General features: G+C 35.7%; 1 protein-coding gene and 1 pseudogene across 6 annotated transcripts in view; one reads left to right on the top strand and one right to left on the bottom strand.

The window, feature by feature from the left end:
* The window catches only part of LOC110196892 (methylmalonic aciduria and homocystinuria type D homolog, mitochondrial-like), a 38,086-nt pseudogene that overhangs the window by 7,858 nt on the left and 2,253 nt on the right, over positions 1-27,975 (top strand). Inside the window, exons 4-7 of the transcript XR_013483053.1 lie at positions 4,421-4,638; positions 7,658-7,766; positions 9,476-9,606; positions 24,914-25,162. The product of XR_013483053.1 is annotated as a methylmalonic aciduria and homocystinuria type D homolog, mitochondrial-like (transcript). The remainder of the gene's footprint in view (positions 1-4,420; positions 4,639-7,657; positions 7,767-9,475; positions 9,607-24,913; positions 25,163-27,975) is intronic.
* LOC144454557 (uncharacterized) lies at positions 2,492-27,642 on the bottom strand. 5 transcript variants are annotated; one of them, XR_013483057.1, is made up of 8 exons: positions 21,806-24,552; positions 20,568-20,664; positions 20,426-20,480; positions 20,018-20,079; positions 19,241-19,337; positions 14,731-14,813; positions 13,959-14,076; positions 2,492-4,051 (listed from the first exon to the last, which is right to left on the bottom strand). XR_013483057.1 is itself a non-coding variant. In XM_078147050.1 (6 exons), exons 1-6 carry the CDS (start codon positions 21,806-21,808, stop codon positions 4,010-4,012), a joined length of 453 nt encoding a protein of 150 aa, XP_078003176.1. In that variant the 5' UTR covers positions 21,809-24,565; the 3' UTR covers positions 2,492-4,009. The 5 variants fall into 5 exon arrangements, 2 of the variants coding, with proteins under 2 accessions (XP_078003176.1, XP_078003177.1); XR_013483056.1 differs by lacking the exon at positions 21,806-24,552 and adding an exon at positions 27,392-27,642 and having other exon boundaries at positions 20,426-20,664; XR_013483055.1 differs by having other exon boundaries at positions 20,426-20,664; positions 21,806-24,550.

Raw genomic sequence — 27,975 nt, 5'->3', positions numbered from 1 at the left:
TCCCTGGAACATTATAGGTCCTGTATAAAAGCTTATTCCATTTCCTTTTCTTCCCTATCTTCAAATATTCACGTATTAACTTATCCAGACAAAATGTGACTGTGATATTGCTACCTCCTCAAATTTCTATAATTTTTATACCTTCATTGTCAGTGTATAATCTGTGTCTGCTGCCTCCGTTTTCTCACTGCTTATCTTTCCTTAAGGCCCTTTAATATGGTTTTCATCTACTAACACTAGTTTCTTCAGTCATCACCTTCATCCTATATATCAAAATGTAAATGCATTTGTTCTTGAAACTTACTTTTTCTTTTATCTTCTGTTTCACTATGCTATTCTGATTTTCTTGCTGCTTTCCTATTTCCTTTTTACATCCCTTAACTTATTAAATAAGTGTTTCCGAAGGCTCAACCCTTGGCCCTCCGTTCATTCCTAAGCCTGTGCTTTAGTTGTCAATCCAGATAATTCTCTATTCTTTCTCTTCAACCTCAGCCCTTCTTTCCAGCTTCATTTATCCGTTTTCTAATAACTAGAGTACCACCTTAAAATCCTACTGTCACCTTAACTTCAACTGATCTCATTTGCATTTTTACTTATCAAGAACAAAGATCAAGAAAACTATTAAAAATTCATTTTTAATAAAGACATCAAATATTTGGGAATTGACCTACCTGAACATGTACAGTATCAGCTTATAGATAGCTGTAAATTGAAGGGGAAATTCAGTGTTTATGAATGGGCCAGATTAATAAAGTAAAAATGGTAATACTCTACAAATGTATATCTAGTTTATGCAATTATAATGAAAATACCAGGAGATTCATTTATAGAACTAAATACAATCTTAGTGAAATTTATATGGAAAAAATCAAGTGCACAAGAATATCAGAGATAAGATGAAAAAAGTTGATAAAGTTTTTAAGCTGATAAAGCCTACACTTCAGGATTCAGAATATGTTATAAATTGGTTAGCAATGTTTTTGGGTACAGGGTACTTTGGGGTACAAAGAATAACAATTGACGCTATTTTCATTTTATTTAGGTATAACAAAGAATCTCTTAGGTATTTTGATTGGAATTACATAAATTATTGGGGGAGAGTTCATTTTAACTTTATTAATCTGTTCCAATAATATTACATAATTTAGGTCTTCTTTTGAAAAAAACCAACCCAAAAGACCATTATATAATAAATATATGTAAAGTAAAAACCTGGAGGAAAGGATTCAATATCTAATATTCTTGGGAAAATTGGCAACATGCCAGCAAAATTTAGACCTACAAATATATAATGCTGTATACTTCTCTGAATTTCAACAGGTGGATAAGCTTAATTTTATTTTTCTAAAACTATGTAAGGATGGAAAAAAGGGAAAAATGCATTTGTCTCAGTTTATGGAAGATAACTTTTTTCTGTTCAACAAATAGAAATTGTTAGGGACAAAAGATATGCTTGACTACATTCAAATCAGAAACAATACAGAAAAAAATAAGATTGGAAAAATATTTATGGCAGATAAGATTGATTTAAAAACTTGACATCAAAATCATAAGGAGCTGTTAAAAAAAAAACCTTACACAGTTAATGTCCAGTGTCCAATAGGTAAGATGGTCAAAAGAGGCAATTTTCAAAAGAAAAAGCCTAGGTTGTTGAGAATTTTGAATTATGAAAGCTTGAAAATATGAAAAAACTTGAAATATGCTCAACTGTACTAGTTATCAAAGAGATGTGAATTAAAATGACTCTGGGGTGCCACATCACACCCATCAGCTTGGCATTATATAATTAAAAGCAAAAAACTCAGTAGTGGTGAGATTATGGGAAACTGTAAATTAATTTCTGGTGAAATTAGAGTACCAAATTTTTTGGAGAATAATCTAGCAGTACCCAGTAAAATCACAAAAAATTGTAGTACCATTTGCCCCAATAATGCCAATTGTTCGTGATATACACTATATTTTTAAGTGTCATAAATTAAACTTAATAAAATTTTTTCATAGCAGAATTAGTTGTAATTACAAAAAACTACAAATACTTAAATGTCTAATAGAAATAAGTAAGGATTGAAGAATTTTGTACATTAATGCAATGGAATCATCTAGTTCAATTAAGGCCAACATAATAGGAACGTCTAGGAACTTTTATGAAATGATGCCAATTTTTTTAAAAGCAGAAGGAATGATTTTTTTTTTGCTTTTCAGTGAGGCAGTTGGGGTTAAGTGACTTGCCCAGGGTCACACAGCTAGTAACTGTTATGTGTCTGAGGCTGGATTTGAACTCAGGTCCTCCTGATTCCAAGGCCAGTGTGTTCTATCCACTGCGCCACCTAGCTGCCCCTTGGAATGAATTTTAAAAAAAAACATTTTTAGGTGCTTATTATGTGCTAGGCATTGTACTAAATGCTGAGGATACAAAGATTTTAAAAGAGACATTCTTTCCTAATTACATTCCAACAGGGAAAATAACACATACAGGAGTAGGTAACCAGGGAGGAGAGTTTTGTGCTGGGGACAGGTCAGGGAGGAATTGACAGGCTCATTCAGTAGGATTGGCTAGCCAAAAATGAATGAATTAACTTTTCCAAGGAGTAGGTCATGGATTCAGGAAATCTCCAGTGTGGAGATCCCAGTCTGAAGCTTAGTGGATACTACAGGTCCAGATGAGGAAGAGCAGCTCAGTGGCTGTTGATGGATGGTGAAATTGGATGGCTAGGTGGAATGTAAAGCTGCAGTCCAGTCTGATGACCAGCATTAGTCTTGTATACTGATTAATCATTGAGGTTATGGTTTTATATACCAGTCCCGTCCTCTTCCATCCTTATTTCTGTTCACTGGTATGTTTCATTCCAGCTCTTCTTGGAGGCATTTGCTCAGCAGTAGCAAAAAACTGGCTTCCTGGACCACTGTCAATTTCCATCTCCGTCCCTGTTCTTGGCCAAATAGAATGGAATAGAATGGCTAGCCCCCCAGTTTCTCCTGCCAGAAATTTCCCTACAGTACCAAGCTTCTAGGGCATCTTGCCACTTCTTCCTCCTTCTGGTCATCCTTCTTGCATCCATCTTCCTACTCCACAGCAAATAGAACTCATGCTTAACTAGGGCCATATAAAAGTGGAAGTGAGGAGTTGGGTGTGAGGCCACAGGCTTATAATTCCTCATACTAGGGAGACTGAGGCACTTGAGCTCTGGAGTTCTAAGCTGCAGAAGGGCTATACTGATCAGATTTCTACACTGTCTCACACTAACGTGATGAGTTTTGGGGAGAAGGGCCAGGTGGGTGCTAAGGTGCTCCAAGATGCCAAAGGAGGGGAGCACTAGCCCAGGTCAGAAAAAAGCAGGTCAAAACTCCTGGGCTGATCAGCAAGATGGAGACGCATAGTCCTTTTTTTTTTTTGTTTAAAGAAAAGAAAGTAAATGCCGAAACAATTCTGATACGGTGAAATTAATTTAAGTCTAAATATTGATGAAGTAAGTGAGATATTTTTGAAATATTGGACAAAACTTAGTGGACATTGCACTACTACTTTAATCATAACGATTTTCCATCCCAAACCTAAACAGATTAGTTAGGATGAAAATTGCTACGAAGTCCTATTTATCTCAGTGGCAAATAGTCTGAAGACAGCCAAATGTGGCTAGGAAATAGACATGCAGTATTAATGTTGTTTGTGTCTGTCATGTGATTAATAACTGATCTTTCTATTTGGTGAGACCACTCGCTTTTTTATTCTTAAGTTCTATAATAATTATGCTTACCAATTCTTTAGTGTTCTTTTTTTCCCAAGATGTATTTATAACCCAAATTTTAAAAAAATTAAATGTGAAAAAGCAAAGGGAAAAAATGGAAATCTGCTTCCGTAGAGAATTAAACCAAAGAATCATATCCTATATTTGTAATATATGGATTTCTCCTTAAGTTTCCCCCCATCCCCACCCCCAAAAAAACAACCTCATGATTTTCACCCCAGAGGTGGTTTCTGACTTATGTTAGTGGTATCGTTATTTTCCACTCATCTTGGTTGGAAATCTTGGAGTCTGTGTTGAGCCAGATCCTGGAGGTAGAAAATACAAGAGAGATGGACTTGTAGTAGAGAGGCGAGTCTCTAAAAGTAACTACAACCAAAAAATGACAGTTCAAATACATGTCTGTTTTCAGCCAGAAAAAAAAAACCGGAACACCCAAACTGAAATTTTTAGCACATGTTTTTAAAATAAATCTTGAATTTTATTTAACAAATGGCATTTATGTAGATGATGTATGTTCTCATTAAAATCCACATTGCTAAGACCTTAATCTCTTTCTTCCCTCCCCTCAGAACTTTCTTAAAAGAATTTCTTGCTTTACAAAAATCATAGGCCCAAAACCTATAACTTCTGTGCCAAAATTGAAGAAAAAAATAATTATCTCCATTTCTTTTTAGGTTCAAGAACTGTGTGGCCAGATGAAACTATGGGACCATTTGGGCCCCAGGATCAAAGATTTCAGCTCCCTGGGAATATAGGTTTTGACTGTCACCTCAGTGGAACGCCTTTGCAGAAGAAAAGTCCAGTTCATAGAACTTTGCCTGATGTCCTAGCAGAGCCTTTATCAAGTGAAAGGCCTGAATTTGTGATGGCACAGTATGTAAGTGAATTTGAGGTAAGACTGGTGTCTAGTAAAAAAGTGTAAAAATCTTATGATATTATTTCAACCATTACAAATTGGCAATTCAACTGTAACTTATCCTAGGGAGTTGCCTGAGGCACTCAGGTTAATTGACTTGCTTGTGGTCACAAAGCTAGCATGTGTTAGACAAATCCAGAAAGCCCAGTCTTCCTGACTGCAAGACCAGCCCTTTAGCTAGCTGTTCTGTCATGCTGCCTCTCAAGATTGGATATTCCCTAGAAATTGTTAGATATTGTTAACAAGGAGGAGGTGTTCTGTGCTAAAAACAGTTATCTTTGTCTGAGCTTAGTTTGTTCAAACTATAGGTTCTGCTACTGCCTTCCCTTTCAAAACTCCCTCATTTATTTTTCATATATTTTATATGTGTGTGAATTGGCTTACCCATAAGAATGCCAGCTAAATGAGGGGAGAGGCTATTTGACTTTTTAGCTTTGTATCCTAACATGTAAAACAGTGCCTGGCATATAGTAGAATTTAATACCTACTTGCTGATTGCTAATTGATTAAACTGCATGATTGCACTATAGCTGGCAGAGAGATATCTACTGCAAAAGCATTCCTGGCCCAAAAGTGATATTTAAAATTGGACTTTTAGTTAGAGTTTGTATAAAAATGTATTTCTCAGTTTTTTTCAGGAACACTAGTTAAGGTAGAGTGTTTAAATATCTTAGCATGCTTGTTACTGTTCACATACCTCCAGTTCCAGGTTGACTTTGTCATTATAGGATATAGGAGCAACAACTTGTAATTAATTCAGGTTGCAAAACAATTTCTGTGGGCACAGTGTGTGCGTGTAAGCATATTCATATTCCATGTAATACCTGTGAAACCTGTTTATCATCAAATACAACTGAAAAAGAAGATGGACCAGGCAAGTAGCAAAACTATTATATTGGTTTCTATACAATGTTCAGTGATCTATAGGAAGAATTTCCAGCACTTTGAGTGGAGTCCCATAGAGGAGTAATGGGAGTATGGGACATGAATGTCACATAATATGAGAAGCTGTTACAGAGAATACAGATTATTTTTTAAATGTTTGAGGCTTCTACCATTTAAATGTACTTTACCCATACAGCTGTCTGCAGGATGAAAGCTCAAAGACATTAAGGTAATACTTTTTAGTTTTTATAATTTCCCTTCAGATGTCTCTGGAGAGAGTGTCCAGAGAGATTATACTGTATCAACTTAATCCTCTTGATTGTTGTGTGTTGCAGAGCAAAAATTAAAAACATTGTAGGGATGAAGGATCTTTTCAGTATATTCCAACTACTTATTGCCATACCATAGTACAGCATTTTTAGCAAGGGTTCTAATATTTATTTCTAAATATTCTAGAAAGGTACTGCATCATGTGCATTTTCCCTTTATTCCTTATACTGAACAGACCTTTATTGATTTTTTTTTAGGTTACGTATTATAGAATTTCATTAAAGTATTGTTATTTTTTCTTATATTACCTTTATTTCTTAGTATATCCCTTCCCTCTCCTCTACTCAAAGACCCATCCTTTATTGCAAGAAACAGAAAGGGAAAGGCAGTTCAACAAAATGAATAACCAAATTTGATGGCATACACAATCATATATATTCATAGTACCTCACCTCTGCCAAGAATGTGAGAGAGTGGTAGCTTTTCTCATCTTTTTTTCTCAGCCCAGATTTCACCATTATAATTACATAGCATTCGGTTTCTTTTTTTGTTCAATTTCATTTACATTGTTTCCATTGAATTTTGTTTGATTCTGCTTACTTCATTCTATATCAGTTCATTTAAGTCTTCCAGTGCTTCTCTAAATTCTTCATAGTCATTATTTCTCACAACACAGTAATGATCCATTTTTATATTGATGCGCCACACTTTGGTCAACCATTCCACAGCTGATGGGCATTTACTTTGTTTTCAATTCTTTGCTACCACAAAAGGTGCTGATGTGAATATTTTTTATATGCATGTGTATAGATGTAATTTACACACATACATCTTCATATGATTACATATATATGTCATTTATGTCTTTGACCTTGAAGCATATGACTAGCTAGCGTAGAGTCTTTGGGTCAGGAGGTATGGAGGTTTTAGTCACTTTTTTTTTAACAGAATTCCAAGTTATTTTCCTGAATATATAGACTGAAAATTAATTCTAAATAGAATTTTATTTTAAATTCACAATAAGGAATCTCCAAATCATACCTAAAGTCCCTTTGACAACTCAGATTAGGGAGCAAACTCCTGGTGAGAAATTCTTCGTTTTAATAAAGTAGAAAATTATTTTAATTTTTTTAAAAAAGGGAAGATGAAAGCTTCCTATACAGGCAAAACTGTTGTAAGTTGGAAGCAATATGTTGGTGTGTCAAGGATTAAAGAGAAGAGTGGGAAAGTAAAAGTGTTTTTTCTCACTTGATCAGAATGTGGTAATATACAGAGAATGTTTGGTTGACAGGTAATAATACTTTTTGTTTGACCAATTAAGTTATTCATTATTTTGAACATAATGATACCTTTGGGCCTTAAATTGTATGTATCTCTTTGTTAAGTGCTTGATAATTATTTATATCATCTGTCATCTCACACAAGAATCCTATGTAGGTTAATACCGTCCTTGTTTTACAGAAAAGACAAATAGTGAAGTGTTACAAGATGATTTCACAGTTGTCGCTGCAGTATAATTCTGAAGTTTTGACCCATTTCTTAACCTGTTATGTGTTCTGTTCTTTATGAAATCAGATCTTGGAAATAAATATCATTATCACATTTATATATGTGAGACTCTTTTTCTTTATTTCTTAGAAGAAATAGTTTAATTTGACAGAATATGTATTATAAAAATAACTTTAATTGTTCATGCCTCTACCCCTGTGTGATTAGAGCCTGTATTTCATAGATATAGATTTAGATTTAGCTACATCAAGCTAACTAGAGACAACTCAGTAAGATGACACATTACTTGAAATGCAGATGTTACCTACTTATATTGTTTTGTTCTCCTTAGGGAAGTGATGCACCTGTTGAACAGTAGGAAATTAATAGAGCAGAAACTTATTTTGAAAGTGCCAAAGTAGAATGTGTAATACAAACATGTCCAGAGCTGCTTCGAAAAGGTACAGTATGTTTTATTTTCTGTGGCATTGGTAACCAGATAACAGAGGTAATTTTTGTACTACTGAAGAATGCTCCCTAGTGGTAGTAAGTTTGAATCTCAGTTAATACATCTTTGACATCTGAATGCTCTTACCTTGGCCATAGTAAGTACTTTGTAACATATTACCCCATAATGACATTCCTTAAGGAGGAATTTAGTTTTGTCACTTTTCATGCTATCCTTTTTTTCCTACTCTGTTTTGGAATAGAAAATTGACTGTGCTGCTGTGTTATAATAAACATTAATTAACAGTGTGTTATTAATAATTAACAGTTCCCCTACTATATCCATTGTGCTAGGCACTAAGATATAAAATCATCAGCCTCTGTCCTCAAAGAACTTGCATTCTACCACATTGTGTTTTTGTGAACCCTGGATGGGATTCTAAAATACTTCAGCTTAGTGTACTGGAATACCAGCAGGAGTCAGGCTTGGGTTCCAGTCCTGACTCCGAGCCTTACCGGATAATGTAACTTTAAGCAAACTTTTTTGGGCCTTTATTTTGTCAGTAAAATGAAAGAGTAGAATGACCTCTGGTTTCACTTAGTTCTAGTACATGTGTGTTTGTCAACAGAATTATGAAAGAGATTTAATGTCTTATTAAAAAGTAATTTGAACGTAAATTGAGTTTGAAGTTCATCTTAGGAAACCAAAATTTGTTCCTCTTTTTCAGAAATTGTTTGCATCTTTTAAAGTAATTGGGCTTATTTTGAGTTTCACTTTCCGTTCTTATGTACAAAGTACCTTGCAGAAATTACAGTATTCTTTTCTTTACAAAAAAAAAAGATACTACAGTAATGTCTTTCTTCCCTAAATGCTTTGCTTACATCCTGATCAAGCTTTACCAAGATAATAATGCTGGAATTTCTATGTAGCCTTCTTTAAAGACTTTTTAAAAATTTATGATATCACTGGCATATGTACTCCCTCCACTGAGGCACATTGCAACCACTTTACATCATAATGGAAGACCTGCATGAGTTGATATGGCAGTACAAAATTGATCATTTTAGTGATAAGCCTCTTCAAACTTCGGTTAAACTTTCCCTCAGACAGTCTGCCATTGGGCCTGTCCCTAAAGTTCTTCAAGCTCAGTAGGCCCTGCTAAAATTTGTTTTACCAACATAGCCTTCAAAAGCCAGGGTCACTTCAGTGTCTTGATGAAACATTGGAATAGGACCTTGGTGGAAGTTTTTCTAGTCTATAAAGGATAAGGATAAACCCAGATTTTACATTTGAAATTCCAATCTATTCGTCTGTAGAAGAAATGATAATAATAATAATAATAATAATAGTAATAATTGTTGTCATCATCATTATTGAGAAGCTGCAGTGTCTAGTAGAAAAAGTACTAGACTCAGAGTTAGGAGAGACCTAATTTCAAAAGTGCCATCTCTGACACCACTATGGTCTTGTTTCATCTGTTAGAAATGGGATAATACTGCAGTACTTACTTTACTTTTTAAAAATAATTTGAGTAAGGTTACATAAATAGCTTATTAAATAAATATAATAATGACAACCCATTTAAGTTAAATAATTCTTATGATGGATGTTGAAAAGCTTTGGCACTGTACGGTACCTTATTTTGGGGATTGAATGAGAAGAAGGTAAGAACAAAATTATAGTCTATATCTCCACTGAATGTTGATTTTATTCTCTCACTAGATTTTGAATCAATGTTTCTAGAAGTGAATTCTGGCAAATTAGTAGTACTAACTGTAACACAGAAAACCAAAAATGATATGACCATATGGAGTGAGGAGGTTGAAAATGAAAGAGAAATGCTGTTGGAAAAGGTATGTACACCTAATGTTTCCTACATTTTTTTTCTTTCCTCCTAGGATGGATGCAAAAGATCTCTAATGTCACTGACATAAAGAACTCCATCATGTAGAAACTCTCTCCACCAATGTGTATTGGCAACTCATCTGTAACTTATAGCCTAGAAATTTGCCTGGGGTATTGAAAAGTTAAACTAGCTTTCCCATGGACACAAAGCTAGAACGTGCCAGATATAGGACCCGGTCCTAGGCCTTCCTGACTCAAGGCCAGCCTGCTATCTATCCACTTTGCCATACTGCTTCTCCTCTCCCTTCCTTTCTCCCTTCTGTGTACTAATCTGTGAAAATGTTTTTACTTTTTAAAATTATGACCTTTAGTTATGTCCATTAATAATGATCGTAGCTAACATTTATATTGCACTTTTTGGTTTAGAAAACACTTTATACGTTCTCATTTGATCCTCACAATTACCTTGTCCAGTGGGTGGTATTATAATTATCCCCGTTTTACAGATGAAAAAATTGAGTTTCAAAGAAGCAACCTGACCAGGACTACAGAGAGAGAATATGTGAGGAGTAAGATCCTGGGTCTCCAAACTCTTTAAGTCCAGCTTTCTTTTCACTACACTGTTATGCCTCATATTTATTATAGTCTATTTGTGGTATAGTGGAAGGACTTGAAATAAGAAGACATGCATTCTTTGTGTGCAGAGCTGGCGCTATCAGTATTTTAAAAGAAGTAACCATACACCCTTTGCTCTCAACTTTAAAGTTGGCACAGTGCTTTACATTGTATCTTTTGATCTTCATACCAACCCTAAGTACAATGTATGTCATTCCCATTTTATAGATGAAGAATGAGGATAAGAGGATGGAAGGTGCCAGTCTCTGGCATAGTACTATAGCTGTAAGCCACATCTCAGCGCTGTAGGCCAGTGGTGTCAAACACAAAAAGAAATGGGGACCACTGAACCCCATCTAAAGATCCCTGCAGATACATGTTAACTTAGAAAACTGCATATTCATAATATCTGTGTTCTGTTGTGTTTTTATTTATGTTGTTAAATTTTTCCCATTTGCATATTAATCTGTTTCTGGACACATTTGGAAGTTTTGTGAGCCACACGTTTGAAACCTCTGCCCTGAGACATTTCTTTTAAGACTATTAAGTTCTGAATGAGTTGCTGAGGTCCATAAGTGTGGAGGCCCTGGGCTCAAATCCTTCCTTTTTTACTTCAGATTTATGTGACTCTGGTCTGAGTCAGGCCTAACTCAGACCCAGCACTTTTTGCTGCTCCCATCCATCTTGATGCCAGTTTATTTTAAGTTGCAAATACTTCCTCTTTCCCTTCATTCCATGTGTGACTGTGAAAACAGTAATCTACACCACAGTACCAATTCCTGGAACGGCAAGTCTGTCAGTTTCATTGAATTTCCACTCAACTATCATTGTCACATCCCTGACCATAAAACACCCACCACCACCACCACCCACCCCCGGCCACCATTCTTCTATATTGTATTGTCTTCTCCTGTTGAATGTGAGCACTTTAAGGCCATTTGTATTTGTATCATTCCTTGTGCCTAGCCAATAGTAAGTGCTTATAAATGCTTTTTCATTCATCCATTCCCAACTGTTTTGTGGAATCTAATGGTGAAGACATGCAACTGTTCTAACATGCTGTACTTCACAGCAACTGAAACTGTCAGATTATTCATTGCTCAATTCCCTCTTTACAGAATAAACAACACCCAGAGATTCAAGTATTATATATAGAAAGTGCACCTAAGATACTGTCCACTAGAGGGTTTCTTCTCATAGATGATGGATAGTTAAATTAAATCTGATCTGTTCCAGCAGATGTCAGTGTCTGCTGCTTGGTTACGAGTTGTACCCCTAGGTGGTATCTTGTTTGAGATTTTGTGGTTTTGGTTTTACCTTCAAAAGCTCTGTGTGCACCATCATCCTCTGCTATGGTTCTTTTGTTGTTAATGTCACCACAAAGAAATCAAAATAAGTCTTCATTTAGTTATTCTCTGTAGCTTTGTTCAGAATTGTGAGTACTAATATTTTGAAGTATTCAGAGATGACAAAATGCTTTTATGATTGTCATTACCAAATAGTATAAACATTACAACAGAAAATAGCAAAGTAGCTTCAGTCATCAAAATTGCCTAAAGGGGGTGTGTAAGTATGTCTATGTATGCTCTGTATTTGAATCATTTTGCACTTTTGTGGTTTTTATCATTGTAATCTAGTCTAATTATCTGTTGTAATCTTTCTGTCATATAGAGTTTTTTGTTAAAGGGCCATTGTAAGGATGTTAGAATATTAAATATAACCTTGGAAGTGAAAGTGTTATAGATGTCAAGTTCATGACAGATTCAGCTATGAATTTCTCAAGTAGAAATGTCTTCAAGAAAATTGAGAGAGATTTTTTTGTTGTTAAAAATGATGAACCTTATTTTCAGGCAAAATCATTCATAATAGGTAAGACTAAGTTTTACTTTGCTTTTAGATAATTATTGCATCACAGAGTCAGACTTTACTGACTTAGGATTGCATTCTTATCTGTAATGTTCTATTTGATAATTTTTACTATCTGACAGAGGAGAAATAGTGATAGCTAGAGTATTTTTCAGGTCTTTTCTCTTACAAAAATTATAAATCAATCTTAGTGCTTATTGTCAAAGATATTTTCTTTTTCATGTGTGGATAATAATCTAGAATTTTAGCTGAAAGTAACTTTAGAGGTCGCCTAGTCCAAAGCATACTGACTGAAAATCACCTCTACAGAATCTACAAGTGCTCATTCCACTTCCACTTTAAAAAACTTCTGGTGATGAGCAATTTACTGCTTCTAAAACAGCTCATTATACATTTGGATTTTGCTAAGAGATGGCTAATATTAATGTTAGGTATGCATTCTAGATCAGAGTTGTCATACATGACTCACAGTACTCCCCATAGCAGCCCAAACCAGATTAAAATGTAATTGGTAAATATTTAACAATAAAAAACAAAATACAGTGAAACATGGATGATACTACATTTTAAAATGTGAATATGAAGCCCATAGCGATCCTTGTGTGTATGATTTAGTAATCCCCATTTCTGTTTGAGCTTTCCACCAACAGTCTTGGTAATGGGAAGTAGAAGTGATAATAGTATTCAGTACATCCAGGTTAAGGCTTATCAAAATGGTAACTGTACAGTGTTTTTAACTGCCGTAGGAACCCACCATGTGCATACAGTAGCATTTTAGCATGATTTCACTTTTTTCCCCAATAGAAATTAAGAAATGCTAAGGAAAATATGCTTGTAATGCAGGAACATCAGAGTTTGCAGTTCCCCATACAATCAAATTCAGTTAAACACAAGGAGAAATTTTCCTTAGCACTTTGCTCAGATAAGTTCAAAGAATTTTGTCAGTTGAATCCCATTTACATCCTTGGATGCCAAGAGCCAAGCAAATGTTGGCACAAAGGTAAAACATTTAGCAATCTGTTACCTCCAGTAAGTGATGATTTCTCATCTGTAAGATGAGAGTATTGGACTAGAGTAAATAACTAAGGTAAATAGCTAGATTAAAAATTTTGGAATTTTTTTTTGTGAAAATAACAAGATGAGATGATTATATGTCATATATTAAAAAAAACCTGGGTCCAGAATCTTATATGTGCCTAAATATGTGAACATAACAATCCACTATCTTCACATCACAAGACAGTCATAGGTAAGAAAACTGATGTTTGTTTCATCCCTTTGGGGGACTTGAATCCAAGGTGAAGAATCCCAGAATTCAAATGGGGTCGCTAGGAGGCACAGTGGATAGAGTGGCAGGCCTGGTGTCAGGAAGACTCATCCTCGTGAGTTGCAATCTGGCCTCACACATTGACCAGCTGTGTGACTTTGGGCAAGCTACTTAACCTGGTTTGCCCAAGTTTCCTCATCTGCAAAATGAGCTGGAGAAGGCAATCCAAACCACTCCAGTATTTTTGCCAAGAAAACCCAAACTGAAAGTAACTGAATAGTAACAAAGAAGTTCAATGATGGTGTTAATGCCAATTTAAGAAGTGCTCTTAACTTTAGCTTACATCTTCACTGGTAAATATCAACTTTTTAACCCAAAGGACTCAATTTATAAGTCAGATCCTCACAGATTCTTTGAGGTTCTCCCTTTATCCTATTGTTGGTGGTAGGGTCTAAATCAAGTATCTGGTTTAGATAAAGACAGGAGCAACAAGGAGTGTGGGGAAATGTGAATTCCCTAGTCTAGGAGCTGCTAATTTGATGTTCTTATGACAGCCATTTGGTTTGAGCTAGTTTTCACCACATGACCGAGTTACTGGCAAAGAAAAAGTACCTTTGAATTGAATTCTCTCCTCATAGCACATAACTCTTTGACTTCTTTGAAGAATGTCTGACTTCTTTCTTCTAAAACTGTTTGGAATTGCAGTCTTTGTTTCTTATATACAGCTTCTCTGGAAAACAAAACCGTGTATGTGTTTTAAGTGGGGAGAGTTCTAACTTGGGTATCAAGAGATTGGCATTTACCCCAATACTTTTACTGATAATGGAGTGAATTAGGCCTATTGGATTGCTTTAATTGAAATCTATATAATACTGACAACTTCTTATCAGTAATTCCTTGTGTGTCTTCTTTACCATTTTGTCTATTTCTCCCTCTCTGTATAACATTGCTTTTTAAATTCAAAGCACATAGATCACTTTAGGAGTGGTTGCTAAATTAATGCATGCTCTTGTATTCTGGTTTTATTTTTTTGTGCTCACACTAAATTATACAGATGTTTCTATAATCTTCCTTTTCCTTAAACTGATCGATTTCAGTTCCTGGCATTATTCTTCTCTGTTGGTCATCTAGAATTTTCTCAGTCTCCACTTGCCAGACATTTCAGGCACCTCCAGGTTTTTGGAGTAACTAAAGAATACTACTAGAAATGGTATTTGAACATAACCTCCTTTTACCGCTCCACCTGGTATATTCTCAATAAAAGAATGACAGAGACAGAGGTGGGATACACTTATTTTTTATGACTGTCTAAAAATATTACTGCATTTTTTTTCCTAAAGAGATTCTACCATTCTGAAAACTGACTAGTACTACATGAGTATACCTGGTTCTCCAGAGAGATAATAGAATTGAATAATCATCAAAACCATTTTCCTCTTCAGTTCCACTTTCCACTTCAATTTTTTCCTGTAGAAAAGAAACATTGTTAGGAAGAGAGAAAAAAAATATTTTTAAAGAAATTCAAAGTCAAAATTTTGAACTGAGACTACTTTGAACTTTTTGTTTTGGTAATTTTTTAGGCAGAAAAGATGTCCGAAGGAGATTAGAATCATTTTCTCAATACCCCTTCCAAGGCAAAACATGTGAAAGCACAATAAGGACTTTGAACCAACTTCCAAAAAGTGTAGTCCAAGTGAGAAAGTTATCATATCATTTCTAAAGCATTCAGGCTACCAACTTTGGAAACATCCTCAGAAACCCACAGGTGCCAATGCTCAACAGTCCAAATTCACAAGCACAGAGGGTAAATCCTAATGACACATTTGCAGGAAATTTTAATTATTCTCTGTACAACAATGCAGATAAAGTTGCAAACTTTAAAGAGCAAACCTGACCCAAAGAGAAGATGTGAGAAGAGACTCCTAATCCTCACTCTTTTACAGAAGTTGCTCAATACAAGGGGGTGCAATATTATCTATAGTCTACAACATTTTTCAATATATTGACTGCCTTTGCAATTGTATTCGTTTTCTTCCTCTTCTCTTTTATTGTTTTAAAATAAAGTGTGTGAGAATCTCCGAGAAAGGGGCAGAACACTAGGAGAAATTTTTTTTTAAAAAGTTATCAATAAAAATTTTAATTTCTTAAAATACAATGATAACTAAGTCCAGGCAAGAGGTGATAGGAACCTCAACCAGGAAAAGTAGTTCTCCTATGAGTAGAGAGAAAGGAGTAAATACAAGAGATGTTACAGAGGCAGAAGTGATAAGAACTGAAAGCTGATAGCATGATACATAGGCCTAAGTGAGGGAGTCTAAAGAGTCGAAGAGGATTCTGAGAACAGTGAGCTAAATGACTGAACAGAAGGCAGTACCCTCCATAGAGGAAGTGTCAGGTTTTGTGGGAAGAAAATGTGGATGTGTTGAGCACGGGAGGCATGTTGATTGATCTTTTTTCAGTGAAATCAAGCAGCTTTTAGTATAAATAAGAGGCTGAAGGGTATGGGTGGGGTAGGTAGAACCACTGGGGTTTCCATAATTTATAATACTCTTCAGGGGCCTCAGGACAGTGAGAACCCCCACATCCCCCACCCCTGCCAGAGGGGGATCAGTGCAAAGAGCCTAGGTGAAAGGAGAAGCAAGGGTGTATCTACCTGGCTTCCATCACATGCAGGAGATTTGAGGCAGGTAACACTGACTGTCTTAGAGGGATGCTGTACAAGCAGGGAAGAACACTGGGCCCCACATTCTCAGGCCAGACCAGGGATCCCCCTGGTTTTGTGCAAGGCCCAGAGTCAGGGAAGGACCAGACAAGGACTGGTACTCAAGAAACAGATTGTGCTTGGAGTTATACATTTGGGAGTTTTCTGTAGAGAGATACTCATTTACCCAGAGGAAACTGATGAGATCAGGAAGAAAGAGGTAGTAGAGAGAGATTACAGAGAAGAGAAAGCAAGAGAACACTCAGTCTTACTTTATTGAGTGGGAGATAGAAGGTGAGTCAACATAGAGAAATGAAAAATATACAACTGGTGGGAGGGGTATCAGGAGAAAGCAGTATCATGAAAGGAGAGGGAGGAGAGAATCTGTACATGGAAGGAAAACTCCACTGGGTCACAAGTGGTGGAGAAGTAAGAAATTCCAAAGGCTGAGAAAAAGTGTAAGATTAGACAAAAGATTGTTGGAGATTTTCAGTGGAAAAATTTGAAAAAAACATAGGGACACTCAGGGCCACTATTACAACATGGCAAACTCTATCCTAAAGCAGTCCTGATCTAAACTCTTTGGTCCTGGTTAAACAAGGAAAAGAAAAAAGTAAGACAGATGAGGAGAATAGTCTGGATAGAAGCAAGTGAACTCAGAGGCCCATTGTGCAAGGAGCCTTAGAACACAAAGAAGTAGGGATATTGTTCTAGACAAACTGCAAGAAAAACTGCAAAACAGGCACAAAGTTGAGAATAGCATAATACACAGTTTAACTTGGTAAGCTCTGGAGGCATTGCTAGACTTAGCAAAAGAAAGGAATACTCAAACATCATGTACAATAGAAAGAAGTTCCTTTCTGTGATATATTTTTTTCTTTGTTAAAAAAATTATTTGTTTTTAATTTTCAACATTCACTTCCATAAGATTTTGAGTTCCAAATTTTCTTCCCATCTCTCCCCCTCTCTCCACCTGAAGATGACACGCAATTTGATATAGACTCTACATATACATTCATATTAAACTTATTTTCACGCTAATCATGTTGTAAAGAAGAATTAGAAACCATGGGAGAAACCACAAGAAAGAAGAAAAAAAAATAGAGAGAGCAAAGAAAATGCTTCAATCTGCATTCAGACTCCATGATTCTTTCTCTGGATATAGATAGCATTTTCCATCGTGAGCCTTTTGGAGTTGCCTTGGAGCCTTGCATTTCGAAGAAGAGATCAGTCTATCAAAGTTAGTCATCACACAACGTGGCTGTTTCTGTGTATAACTGTCTCCTGCTTCTGTTCACTTCATTTAGCATCAGTTCATACAAGTCCTTCCAAGTTTTTCTGAAGTCCACCTGCTCACAACTTCTTACAGCACAATAGTATTCCATTACATTCATACACCATAACTTGTTCAGCCATTCCCCAATTCATGGGCATCCCCTCAATTGCCAATTCTTTGCCACCACAAAAAGAATTACCATAAATATTTTTGAACATGTGGGTCCCTTTCCCATTTCTATGATCTCTCTTTGGGATACAGACCTAGAAGTGGTATTGCTGTGTAAAAGGGTGTGCACAGTTTTATAGCCCTTAGGGGTTCCAATCTATGGTTCACCAATTGGTAAACGGTCAAAGGATGGGAACAGGCAGTTCTCAGATGAAGAAATTAAAGCTATTTATAATCATATGAAAAATGCTCTTCATCACTATTGATTGGAGAGATGCAAATCAAAACAACTCTTAGGTGCTGCATCATACCTATCAGATTGGCTAACATGACAAAATAGGAACATGATAAATACTGGAGATGTGGGAAAACTGGAACACTAATGCATTGTTGGTGGAGTTGTGAACTGATCCAATCATTCTGGAGAGAAATTTGGAACTATGCCCAAAAGGCTATAAAAATGTGCATACCCTTTGACCCAGCAATCCCACTTCTAGGGCTGTATCCCAAAAAGACTGTAAAAATGGGAAAAAGCACCCACGTGTGCAAAAATATTTATAGCAGCTTTTTTTTTGTGGTAGCCAAGAAGTGGCAATTGAGGGGACACCCAACAATTGGGGAATGGCTAAGCAAGTTGTGGTATATGAATGTAATGGAATACGATTGTGCTATAAGAATGATGAAGAGATGGACTTCAGGAAAACCTGGAAGGACTTATATGAATTGATGCCGAATGAAATGAGCAGAACCAGGAGAATATTGTACACAGTACAGCCACATTGTGTGATGACTGAGTCTGACAGAATTAGCTCTTCTCAGCAATAAAAGGATCTAAAACAACTCCAAGAGACTCACGATGGAAAATGCTATCCACATCCTAAGAAAGAACTATGGAGTCTGAATGCAGATCGAAGCATACTATTTGCTTTTTCTTTTCTTTTTTTTTAAAATTGTTTCACTTCTTTCTTGTGGTTCCTCACATTCGTTCTAATGCTTCTTTACAACATGACTAGTGTGAAAATATGTTTAATAAGAATGTATATGTAGAGCCTACATCAGATTACATACGGTCTTGGGGAGGGAGGAGAGGAGAGGGGAAGAAAATTTAAAACTCAAAAGCTTATGGAAGTGAATGTTGAAAACCGCAAATAAATAAATAAATTTTTCAAAAATAAAAAGAGAGAAGTTCTTCGGGGGGGAGGAGGAGGGAAGAAAAAAAGAAAAAAGTTACATGATAACTTTATGTATATATTTAAAAGGAACAGCAAGTTCTTGATAACAGATTTTCAGTTTCAGGCATAATCACCTTTTTGTAAAAATTGTACTACGTCATGGTAATGCTTGTTTTACTTCTTAAGTTCAGAATAAAACAAATACTTTCTTTTTCCAGAAAAAAAGCAAAAAAGCATATGGAAGTGAATGCTGAAAACTAAAAATAAATAAATTAATTAGAAAAAACTATTGCCACTTGAAAAGAATAAAATTACAATGGTAAAAAAATAAAATTTTTGCCACCTTCAGAATTCTGTGGGAACAAGGGAGTGGCATTTCCTCTCTGTAGAAATAGTTGTTTTCAGTTTTTGGGGTTCCAACTACCAGTACCACCCAAGTTGGGGGCATTACTTTAATGCTTTTCCTATAGCCTCCTCATTACATCTCATACTTTTCAGGACACTGCACACAAATAGGCTCTAAGTAAATCACTGAATTCAAATGGGAAAAGTACTAATGAACTGAACTCTCTCTCACCATGGCCAATATCTTTTTCACTTCATTGTAAAATTTCTGTGCTCTCTCTTGACAGGCTGTTGTTATGATCAGCTCCTGTGTTTTCAATTCAGTTTCTCTGAAATATAAAATAAACATTTTAAGTGTTTTAAGTGGAGAGAGTGTGGATTTGGATATCAAGATTCTTGGCTTCTCTCCCAATTCTTCCACTGATCTAGTTGAATGAATTTAGGTATAGTCGATTCCATTCATTGAATTCTACCTATCAGTTATTCTCTTGTGTGTCCCCTTTACCGTTTTGTCTATCCATCACTCTCTGTAAAACATTCCTCTTACTTCAAAGCATATATGTTTCCTTGTGGGTGACGGTTCAAATATTGTAGACTCTTTTATTCTGGTTCCATGTGCTCACATTAATTCACAGTTTTTCCAAAATTTTCTTGTTCCTTATACTAATCTATTTAACATTCCTGCCATTATGCTTTTTATAGTGATTATTTAAAATTTCTTCAGACAGTCTTAACTTGTCAGGCTTTTCAGGCATCTCCAGGTTATTGGAGAAAATTATTTGAAAATCACCTCTCTTTTTACCTGTTTGCATAATAGTCTCCATTAGGTATATTCCAAGTAAAAGGATGACAGGGACAGACATGGGATACAGTTATGTTTTAGACTTTACCAGGATGCTGCAAGATTGTTTTCTTGAGATTCTACCATTCTTAAATCCCCACTAGTTGTACTTGAGTTTACCTGGTTTTCCAGGTAGATGCCAGAGTTGAAACATCAAAATTAACATACTTTTTTTTTGTGATGGCTTTCGTTTCAATGATGCTGTCCACTGTAGGAGCTTCATTGTTTTCCTGTGGAAAAGAAACATTTTTAGAAAGAGAGAAATAAAATGTGTTTAAAAAAAATCAAAACCAAATTTGGGAAATCTGTAAGCTGAACTTGTGTTCAGATGAATTTTCTTTTTGGCCAATATGATTTATGAAGGAAGTGATAGTCTTTTCCTCAATACTCCTTCTATCGTGGAATGTGTGAAAGTGAAATATGGATTTTGAACTGACTTTCAAAAACCTAGTCCAAGCCAGAAAGAGTCATCAGTTCCAAAGCATTCAGGCTACCAACTTTATAAAGGGTAAACATTCTAAGAAACACACAGGAGTCAGTGCCCAAAAAGAGACACAGAAAGAAAATCCTACTCACGTATCTGTAGCAATTTTTCTTTAATTTCCTCAGCTCAATACAAGCATTTTCCCCCCTGAAAGAGGAAGCATGATCCAATGAGGACAAATGAGAAGAGATGCCCTCCAGGACTGGCAAAGCAATATTGCCTCTATTTTCCTACTTTGTTCAATGCATTGACTGGTCTGGTTCATTGTTTTCCTCTTCTTCTTCTCCTCTTTTATTGTTTAAAATATTTCTTGTAATGTGTGTAGGGGTCTCTGAAAGAGAGGAGGGACACTAGAAGAAATTGTGGAGATCTTAAAAAACAAAAGCTGTTATTAAATTTTTTAATTTTAAAAAGTGTTATTTCAGTAGTCCAGGCAAGAGGTGAAAGCAGTATGAATCCTGCAGGGTAAGTAGTGTTCCTGTGAGTAGAGAGAAGGTGTCACAAAAACTTAGAGAGGAAAGCTTATCCAGGAGAATAAGATTATCATCAATGGTGTCAAAGTTTGCAGAGAGGGCAAGAAAGATAAGAACTGAGAAAAAGTCTTTAGATTTGAAACAGAAGTCATCATTGCTAACTTTGCATGATTTTACCGCAGTAGGAAAAAAACAAATTCAAAGAATTCAGACCAGTGTAGGTAAACATTTATGAACTGATATAGAACAAGTTAAGGAAAATATTTGGTATAACTAATATTAATAAACTTGAGAACAACAGTGAAAGTTTGCCATTCTCTTATTAATTGTATTGAAAAATCATAGCCTAAGCCTAGAAAACAGAAGGCTCCAAATCCAAAATACATATTCCTTCAGATTCAGTTATGTTTGCAGGTTTTACTGAACTGTTTGTTCATGAAGTATTTATGTATGTATGTATGTGTATATTCATGCATGTATGTTTGTATTACAGAGAACTGTTCAATGGTGAAAGTATGTATGAATCTCAGAATTACTACCTTATACATACATAACATATAGATAAACTTTATAAACCCGTTTCCCACAATATAATTGATGTGATGAGTTTCACAAAGTTTACTAGTGTTTCAAATTGTTGAAACCAGGAAGAATGATTTGTTTTAAGTAATAGTTCTTTTGGAAACAATAGTGAATTTATATATTACTATTGCTACTTGAAAAGAATACTATTACAATAATTTTAAAAAATTTCCCCCTAATTCAGAATTCATAGGGACACGGGTTTGACATTTTCTCTTTGCAAAAACATTGGTTTTTATGTGTTGGGATGCCCACCCAAACTGCTAGCAACCCCAAGTTGGGGACATTGCTTTTACTTCCTTTCTATCTCTTCCTCACTCTATCACACAATTTTTGGGAGAGTGCACACAAACAGGCCCTGAATAAATCCTTGTGGAATTTAATTGGGAAAAGTATCCACTAATTAGACTCTCTCACCATGGCACATATCTCTTTAATGTCCTTGAGGAACGTTTGCGTTTGTTCTTCTAAAATTGTTGTTTTAGCCAGTTCTCGTTTTTTGAAATCACTTTCTCTAGAAAAACAAAATCAACATTGTGTGTGTTTTAAGTGGGCAAAATGCTGACTTGGGTATCAAGAGTCTTGGCTTCTATCCCAATTCTGTCATTGATACAGTTGAGTGAATTAGGTATACTGGATTCCATTCATTGACATCTATATAATATTGTCAGCTTGTCAGTCAATCACTTGTGTGTCCCCTTTAACATCTTGTCCATTCATCACCATCTGTGTGACATTTCTCTTGTAATTCTAAACATGAATGTTTTCTCGTGGGTGGTTCCTAAATTAATGTATACTCCTTTATTCTGGTTTTATTTTCTATGCTCATAAGAATTCACAAAGATATTGCCAGAATTTTTCTGTTACTTATACTGATGTATTTCAATTCCTGGTATTCTTCTATGATAATCTAGAATTTCTTCCGATAGTCTCAACTGGTCAGACCTTTCAAGCATCCCAAGGTTTTGGAATAACAAAAGAATATTATCAGACATGTCATTTGAACATAACCTCATTTTTTGCCTGTTCTGCATATGTACTCCATTTGGTATATTATCATTTTCCTTTTTTGTCATATTAGCCAACTTGATAAGTGTGAGGTGGTACCTCAGAGTTGTTTGAATTTACATTTCTCTAATTAATAGTGATTTAGAGCATTTTTTCATAGGACTATGGATAGCTTTAAGTTATTCATCTGAAAACTGCCTGTTCATATCCTTTCTCCATTTATCAACTGGGGAATGATTTCTATTCTGATAAATTTGACTCAATTCTTTATATATTTTATAAATTATGTCTTTATCAGAAACAGTAGCTATAAAAAAGTGTAAAAAGCATGTAAAAAAAATGGCTGTGTTTCCCAGCTTTCTGCTTTCCTTCTGTTCTTGGTTGCGTTGGCTTTGTGCAAAAACTTACATTTAATGAAATCAAAATTATCCATTTCACATTTCATAATGTTGTCTATCTCTTGTTTGGTCATGTGAAATCTTTCCTTTTCCATAGATCTGACCGGCAAACTATTCCTTGCTCTCCTAATCTGCTTATGATATCATCCTTTTTATCTAAATCATGTACCAATTTTGATCTTATATTTGTATATGATGCTTAGATGTTGGTCTATGCCTAATTTCTGCCATACTAATTTTCCAGTTTTCTCCAGCAGTTTTTGTCAACTAGGTAAATTACTGTCATCATTGATTACTTTGTCTTGTCTACCTAACCTATTCTAGTGATCCACCACACTATTTCTTAGCCAGTACCAAATAGTTTTGATGATTGATGCTTTATAATATAGTTTTAGATGTGGTACAATTTACTTTGCATTTTCATTAATTCCCTTGATGTTCTTGACCTTTTGTTCTTCCAGATGAATTTTGTAATTTTTTCTAGCCCTATAAAATAATTTTTGGTAGTCTGATTGGTATGGCACTGACTTAGATAGAAGTCTCATTTTTATTATATTAGCTTGGCATACCCATGAACAACTGATGTTTTTCTGATTATTGAGATCTCACTTTGTGTGAAAAGTGTTTTGTAATTGTGTTCATACAGTTTCTGGGGTTGTCATGGCAGATAGACTCCCAAATATTTTATTCTGTCTACAGTTATTTTAAATGGGATTTCTCTTTTTATCTCTTGCTGCTAGGTTTTCTTAGTAATATATGGAAATGCTGATGATTTATGTGGGTTGCTTTTATAGCCTGCAACTTTGCTAAAGTTGTTAATTATTTCAAGTAGTTTTTTAGTTGATTCTCCGAGTATACCATCCTATCAGCTGTAAAGAATGATAGTTTTGTTTCCTCATTGCCTATTCTAATTCCTTCAATTTCTTTTTCTTCTCTTATTGCTAAAGCTAACATTTCGAGTACAATATTGAATAACGGTGATAATGGACATCCTTTTTTCTCCTCTGATCTTACTGGGAAAGCTTCCAGCTTATTCCCATTAAATATAATGCTTACTGATGGTTTTAGACAGATGCTACTTATCTTTTTAAGGACAACTCCATTTATTCCTATCCAGTGTTTTCAATGGGAATGTGTGTTGTATTTTGTCAAAAGCTTTTTCTGCATCTATTAAGATAAGCACATGATTTCTGTTGGTTTTGTTATTGATATGGTTGTTTATGCTGGTAGATTTCCTAATATTGAATCAGTCCTGCATTCCTGGTACAAATTCTACCTGGTCAGAGTTTATTATCCTGGTGATAAATTTTTGTAATCTCTTTGCTAATATTTTATTTAACATTTGTGCTCAAAAGTGTCTGAGACTCTAAGAGTTGTGGAGAAAATAATTGGGGTTACATAAGAAAAGGTGTTCAAATGACCATGCTTTTTGAATCATTGATCCCACTCCTGGACACATATAGTCCAATGACTTCAAAGACAAGAGATAAGTTCCACACACACACAACCACATTTTCCTGGTGGGAAACAAAGTGCATGTCTATTGATCAGAGACTGGCTGAAAAAAATGGTGAGATATGGTGCCCTCTCTAAGAGGCTGGAGAGCAGCTGACTTGGCTTTTTTGACCTCTCCTCCTTTACCGCACCAAGCTCCTCTTGGACTGCATTGCACAGCACTTGGGCTGCCCGTCTGCAGCACTATCACCCCACAGTCACCATCATCTACCAGGACCTCATAAGCTATGATGAGATGCTCTCAGACATTTACAAGATCAGGATATCCCGTGAACTGGCTGTGCCAGGAGGTGGAGAGGAAGATAGCAGGGCAGAGGGTACCATTGATGATTCACTCATCACTGGAAATGCCTCTGCTGAAGGTCTTGACGGTGAAGGAAGAGATGCCACTATAATCACCGGAGTTGACACAGTATTAAATCATCATCTACAAGAAAATAGTTTCACAAAAAAATCCTACAAAAAGTACATCAAAGGTTATATGAAATCAATCAAATGCAGACTTGAAGAATACAAGCCAGAGAGAATAAGACCTTTTATGAGGAGAGCTGCAGAACAAATCAAACATAACCTTCTTAGTTTTTAAAACTATCATTCTTCATAGGTGAAAACATGAATCCAGATGCCATGGTGGCTCCCTTAGACTTCCAAGATGATGGTGTGACTTCATATATGATTTTCTTTAAAGACAGTTTAGAAATGGAGAAATGTTAACAAATTCAGCTGATTGCTTTGAATTACCCATCATCATAACTGGCTGCTGCTTTTTGTCATCTACACAACACCAAGACTTGTACAGATTTGGACTGATGCCATCATGAGCTTCATTCACTTATTTTTGATTTATCTGCAGGTAAGCATTGTTTTTTGTTTTGTTTCTTTTTTTGCTTTTTGGTGAGGCAATTGGGGTTAAGTGTCACCTAAGGTCACACAGATAGTAAACGTCAAGTGTCTGAGATCGGATTTGAACTCGGGGTTCTCCTGACTCCAAGGCCAGAGCTCTATCCACCTAGCTGCCCCTAGACATTGTTTTTAAAAAAACTTATCACATAGGTTGTGTCAAATAATGTGCATTTAACACCCCTCAATTGTGAGATGTGAATAAAATGTGATATTAAGTCCAGTCAATGAGCATTTATTAAACATTTATCATGTGTCAGTCAAAGTGCTGAACTGTGAAGACACAAAGAAGGGCGAAAACACAATTTCCTGACCTCAAAGAGTTCCATTAGAATTGGAAAACAACTGGAAAACAAAAACATCAAAAGTTTTATGTCACAGATGTTTAGAGCATCAATGGAAAATAATCTCAGAAGACAGACACTAACTGGGGGGATAGAGATGGGGGTTTTAATAAGGAAAGGTCACTACAAAAGGGCTCTTTCAGAAGGCAGAATTTGAGTCTTGGGGGATGTGAGAGCCAAGAGGTAGAGGTGAAAACAGAGAATTTTGCAAACATAGAGAACAGAGCCTGAGAAAGTGTGGAGGTGGCACATGGAGGCTGGTGTCTGAGGGACAGCAAGAGAGTAACCCAGGTCTCTGCATCTTAGAGTACTTGGATAGGAACAAATCATAAGACTAGAAAGGTTGGAAAAAGGCCAGTTGGTGAAGGGCTGTAAAAGCCAAAGTCAGAATTTTATATGTTATTTAGGAGCCTCTGGATACTACTGAAAAGGGAAGAAATATGGACAGACAGATGTTCTCAGAAGACCTTTTTGGTGGGTGATGGTAGACTATATTGAAACTGAGGGAGAACTGAGGAAAGGAGAGGCTCTTTCAATCACCTGGGGACAAATCAAAGAAGTCCTACACCAATGTGATGACACAGAGAGTGGAAAAAAGGGGATGTATAACAGAAATGTTGTATAGGTAGAAAGGACAAGGCTTGGCAAGAGAATGTTTACATGGACTGCTGATTCACTGAACTCACTGGATTACCAAGCAAGACCTTATAGAAAGAGAAGTTAAGAAGGAAGAGGACAATGCCTTGGAGGACATACCCATGTTGAGGGCCATGGCCTGGATAGAGATCCTACAGAAGAGACTCAGATGGATTGAAAAAAAAAAAACAAAACGAATAAGAAGGTGGAAGCAGTGTCACAAACACACAGAGAGGAAAGCCTGTCCAAGAGAATAGGATGAGCAAAGGTGTCAAAGACTGTGGAGAGATCAAGAAAGATAGGAATAGAGAAGAGATACACTTAAGACATGATAAAGATAAGAATAAGAGAAGAGATAAAGTCTTTAGATTTGCACCAAAAGTCACCATTTGGTAACTTTGGAGAGTAAAATTCAGTGGTGTCCCAAATGACAAATTCAAAGAACACGCAGAGCAACCTAGGTAATCCTTTATGAACCAATGTAATATGAGGTAAGGAGCACAGTAGCCATGAACAAAATGAATAAAAATGAAAACAACCATGAGCGGTTGCCATTCTCTATTAATTGTATTGAAACATCCTAGGAAACAGACAATGAAATACGGTTCCTTCCTGATGGTAGAGAGGCTGTGGGCTACAGATGCAGTTATCTTGGGAGGTTTTGCTAAACTGTTTCCTTATTTAGGAAGTATATATGCAGCAGTGTTGTATACATGTTTGTGTGTGTATGTTTGTATATATCTTTGTATGACAGGGAAACGGGATGAAAGTATGGGCATGAATCGGAGATAGACTTTATAACACCCCCCCAATAATGGATGTGTGATTTTTATGATGTTTATTAGTGTTTCAAATTGTTGAAGCTAGGAAGAGTGATTTGTTTTAAGTAATACTTATTTTGGAAACAACAGTAAATTCATGTCACTCTTAACAGTATAAGGCTGAAAAATAAAATTCATCCCTAATTCAGAATTTCTAGGAAGAATTGAGAGACATTGGTTCTCCACAGAAACATTTGTTTTTAAGCTTTGGGATGCCCATCAAAACTGCCAGCATCCTCCAATTTGGGAATATTGCTTTGATGCCTTTCCTACATCCTCCTCACTACATTCCCCAGTTTTCTTGAGATTTCACACAAATAGGCCCTGAGGAAAGGTTTGTGGAAAAAATGGGGAAAGTACCCATCAATTGCCCCCTCTCACCATGGCATGTATCTCTTTAATTTCGATGAAAAATTTCTCAGCTTTACATTCCCAGGCTGCTTGTGTTGCCAGCTCTTGTCTTTTTAATTCCATTTCTCTGGAAAAACAAAACCAACAACATAAGTGCTTAAAATGGGGAGAATGTTGACTTGGGCATCAAGATTCTTCATTTCTATTCCAATTCTTCCAATATTATAATTGAATAAATTAGGCATATTACATTCCATTCACTGAAATCAATAGTATATTGACAACTTTTTATCAGTTATTCCCTGTATGCCCCTTTAATGATTTGTACATTCATCACTATTTAACATTTCTCTTTTTATTCTGAGCATATATATTTCCCTGTGGGAGGCTACTAAATTAATTGATATTTTTTTGTTTTCGTTTGCCTGTGTGTATGTATATATGTGTGTGTGTGTGTGTGTGTGTGTGTGTGTGTGTGTGTGTGTCTGTCCTCTTACACAAATTCACAGGAATATTTCTAGAATTTTTCTTTTCCTTTCCACTTACTGATCAATTTTAATTCTTGGTATTATTCTTTTGTGTTGATAATCTAGAATTTCTTCAGACTGACTAAA

The sequence above is a fragment of the Phascolarctos cinereus genome, unplaced genomic scaffold, assembly GCF_003287225.1.
Source record: "Phascolarctos cinereus isolate Bilbo 61053 unplaced genomic scaffold, phaCin_HiC Scaffold_726;HRSCAF=1367, whole genome shotgun sequence".
Taxonomy (NCBI): Eukaryota; Metazoa; Chordata; class Mammalia; order Diprotodontia; family Phascolarctidae; genus Phascolarctos; species Phascolarctos cinereus.
The sequence above is the reverse complement of the archived record's forward strand: the minus strand, read 5'-3'. Positions and strand labels throughout refer to the sequence as shown.

Excerpts from the sequence above, each read along its gene's own strand:
- LOC144454557 (XM_078147050.1), bottom strand. Across the intron at positions 19,338-19,969 it reads GCATCTACCTGGAAAACCAG|AGAAACTGAATTGAAAACAC; the intron begins GTAAACTCAAGT and ends TTTATATTTCAG. Across the intron at positions 14,814-19,240 it reads TGAAAAAGATATTGGCCATG|GAAAAAATTGAAGTGGAAAG; the intron begins GTGAGAGAGAGT and ends TCTTTTCTACAG.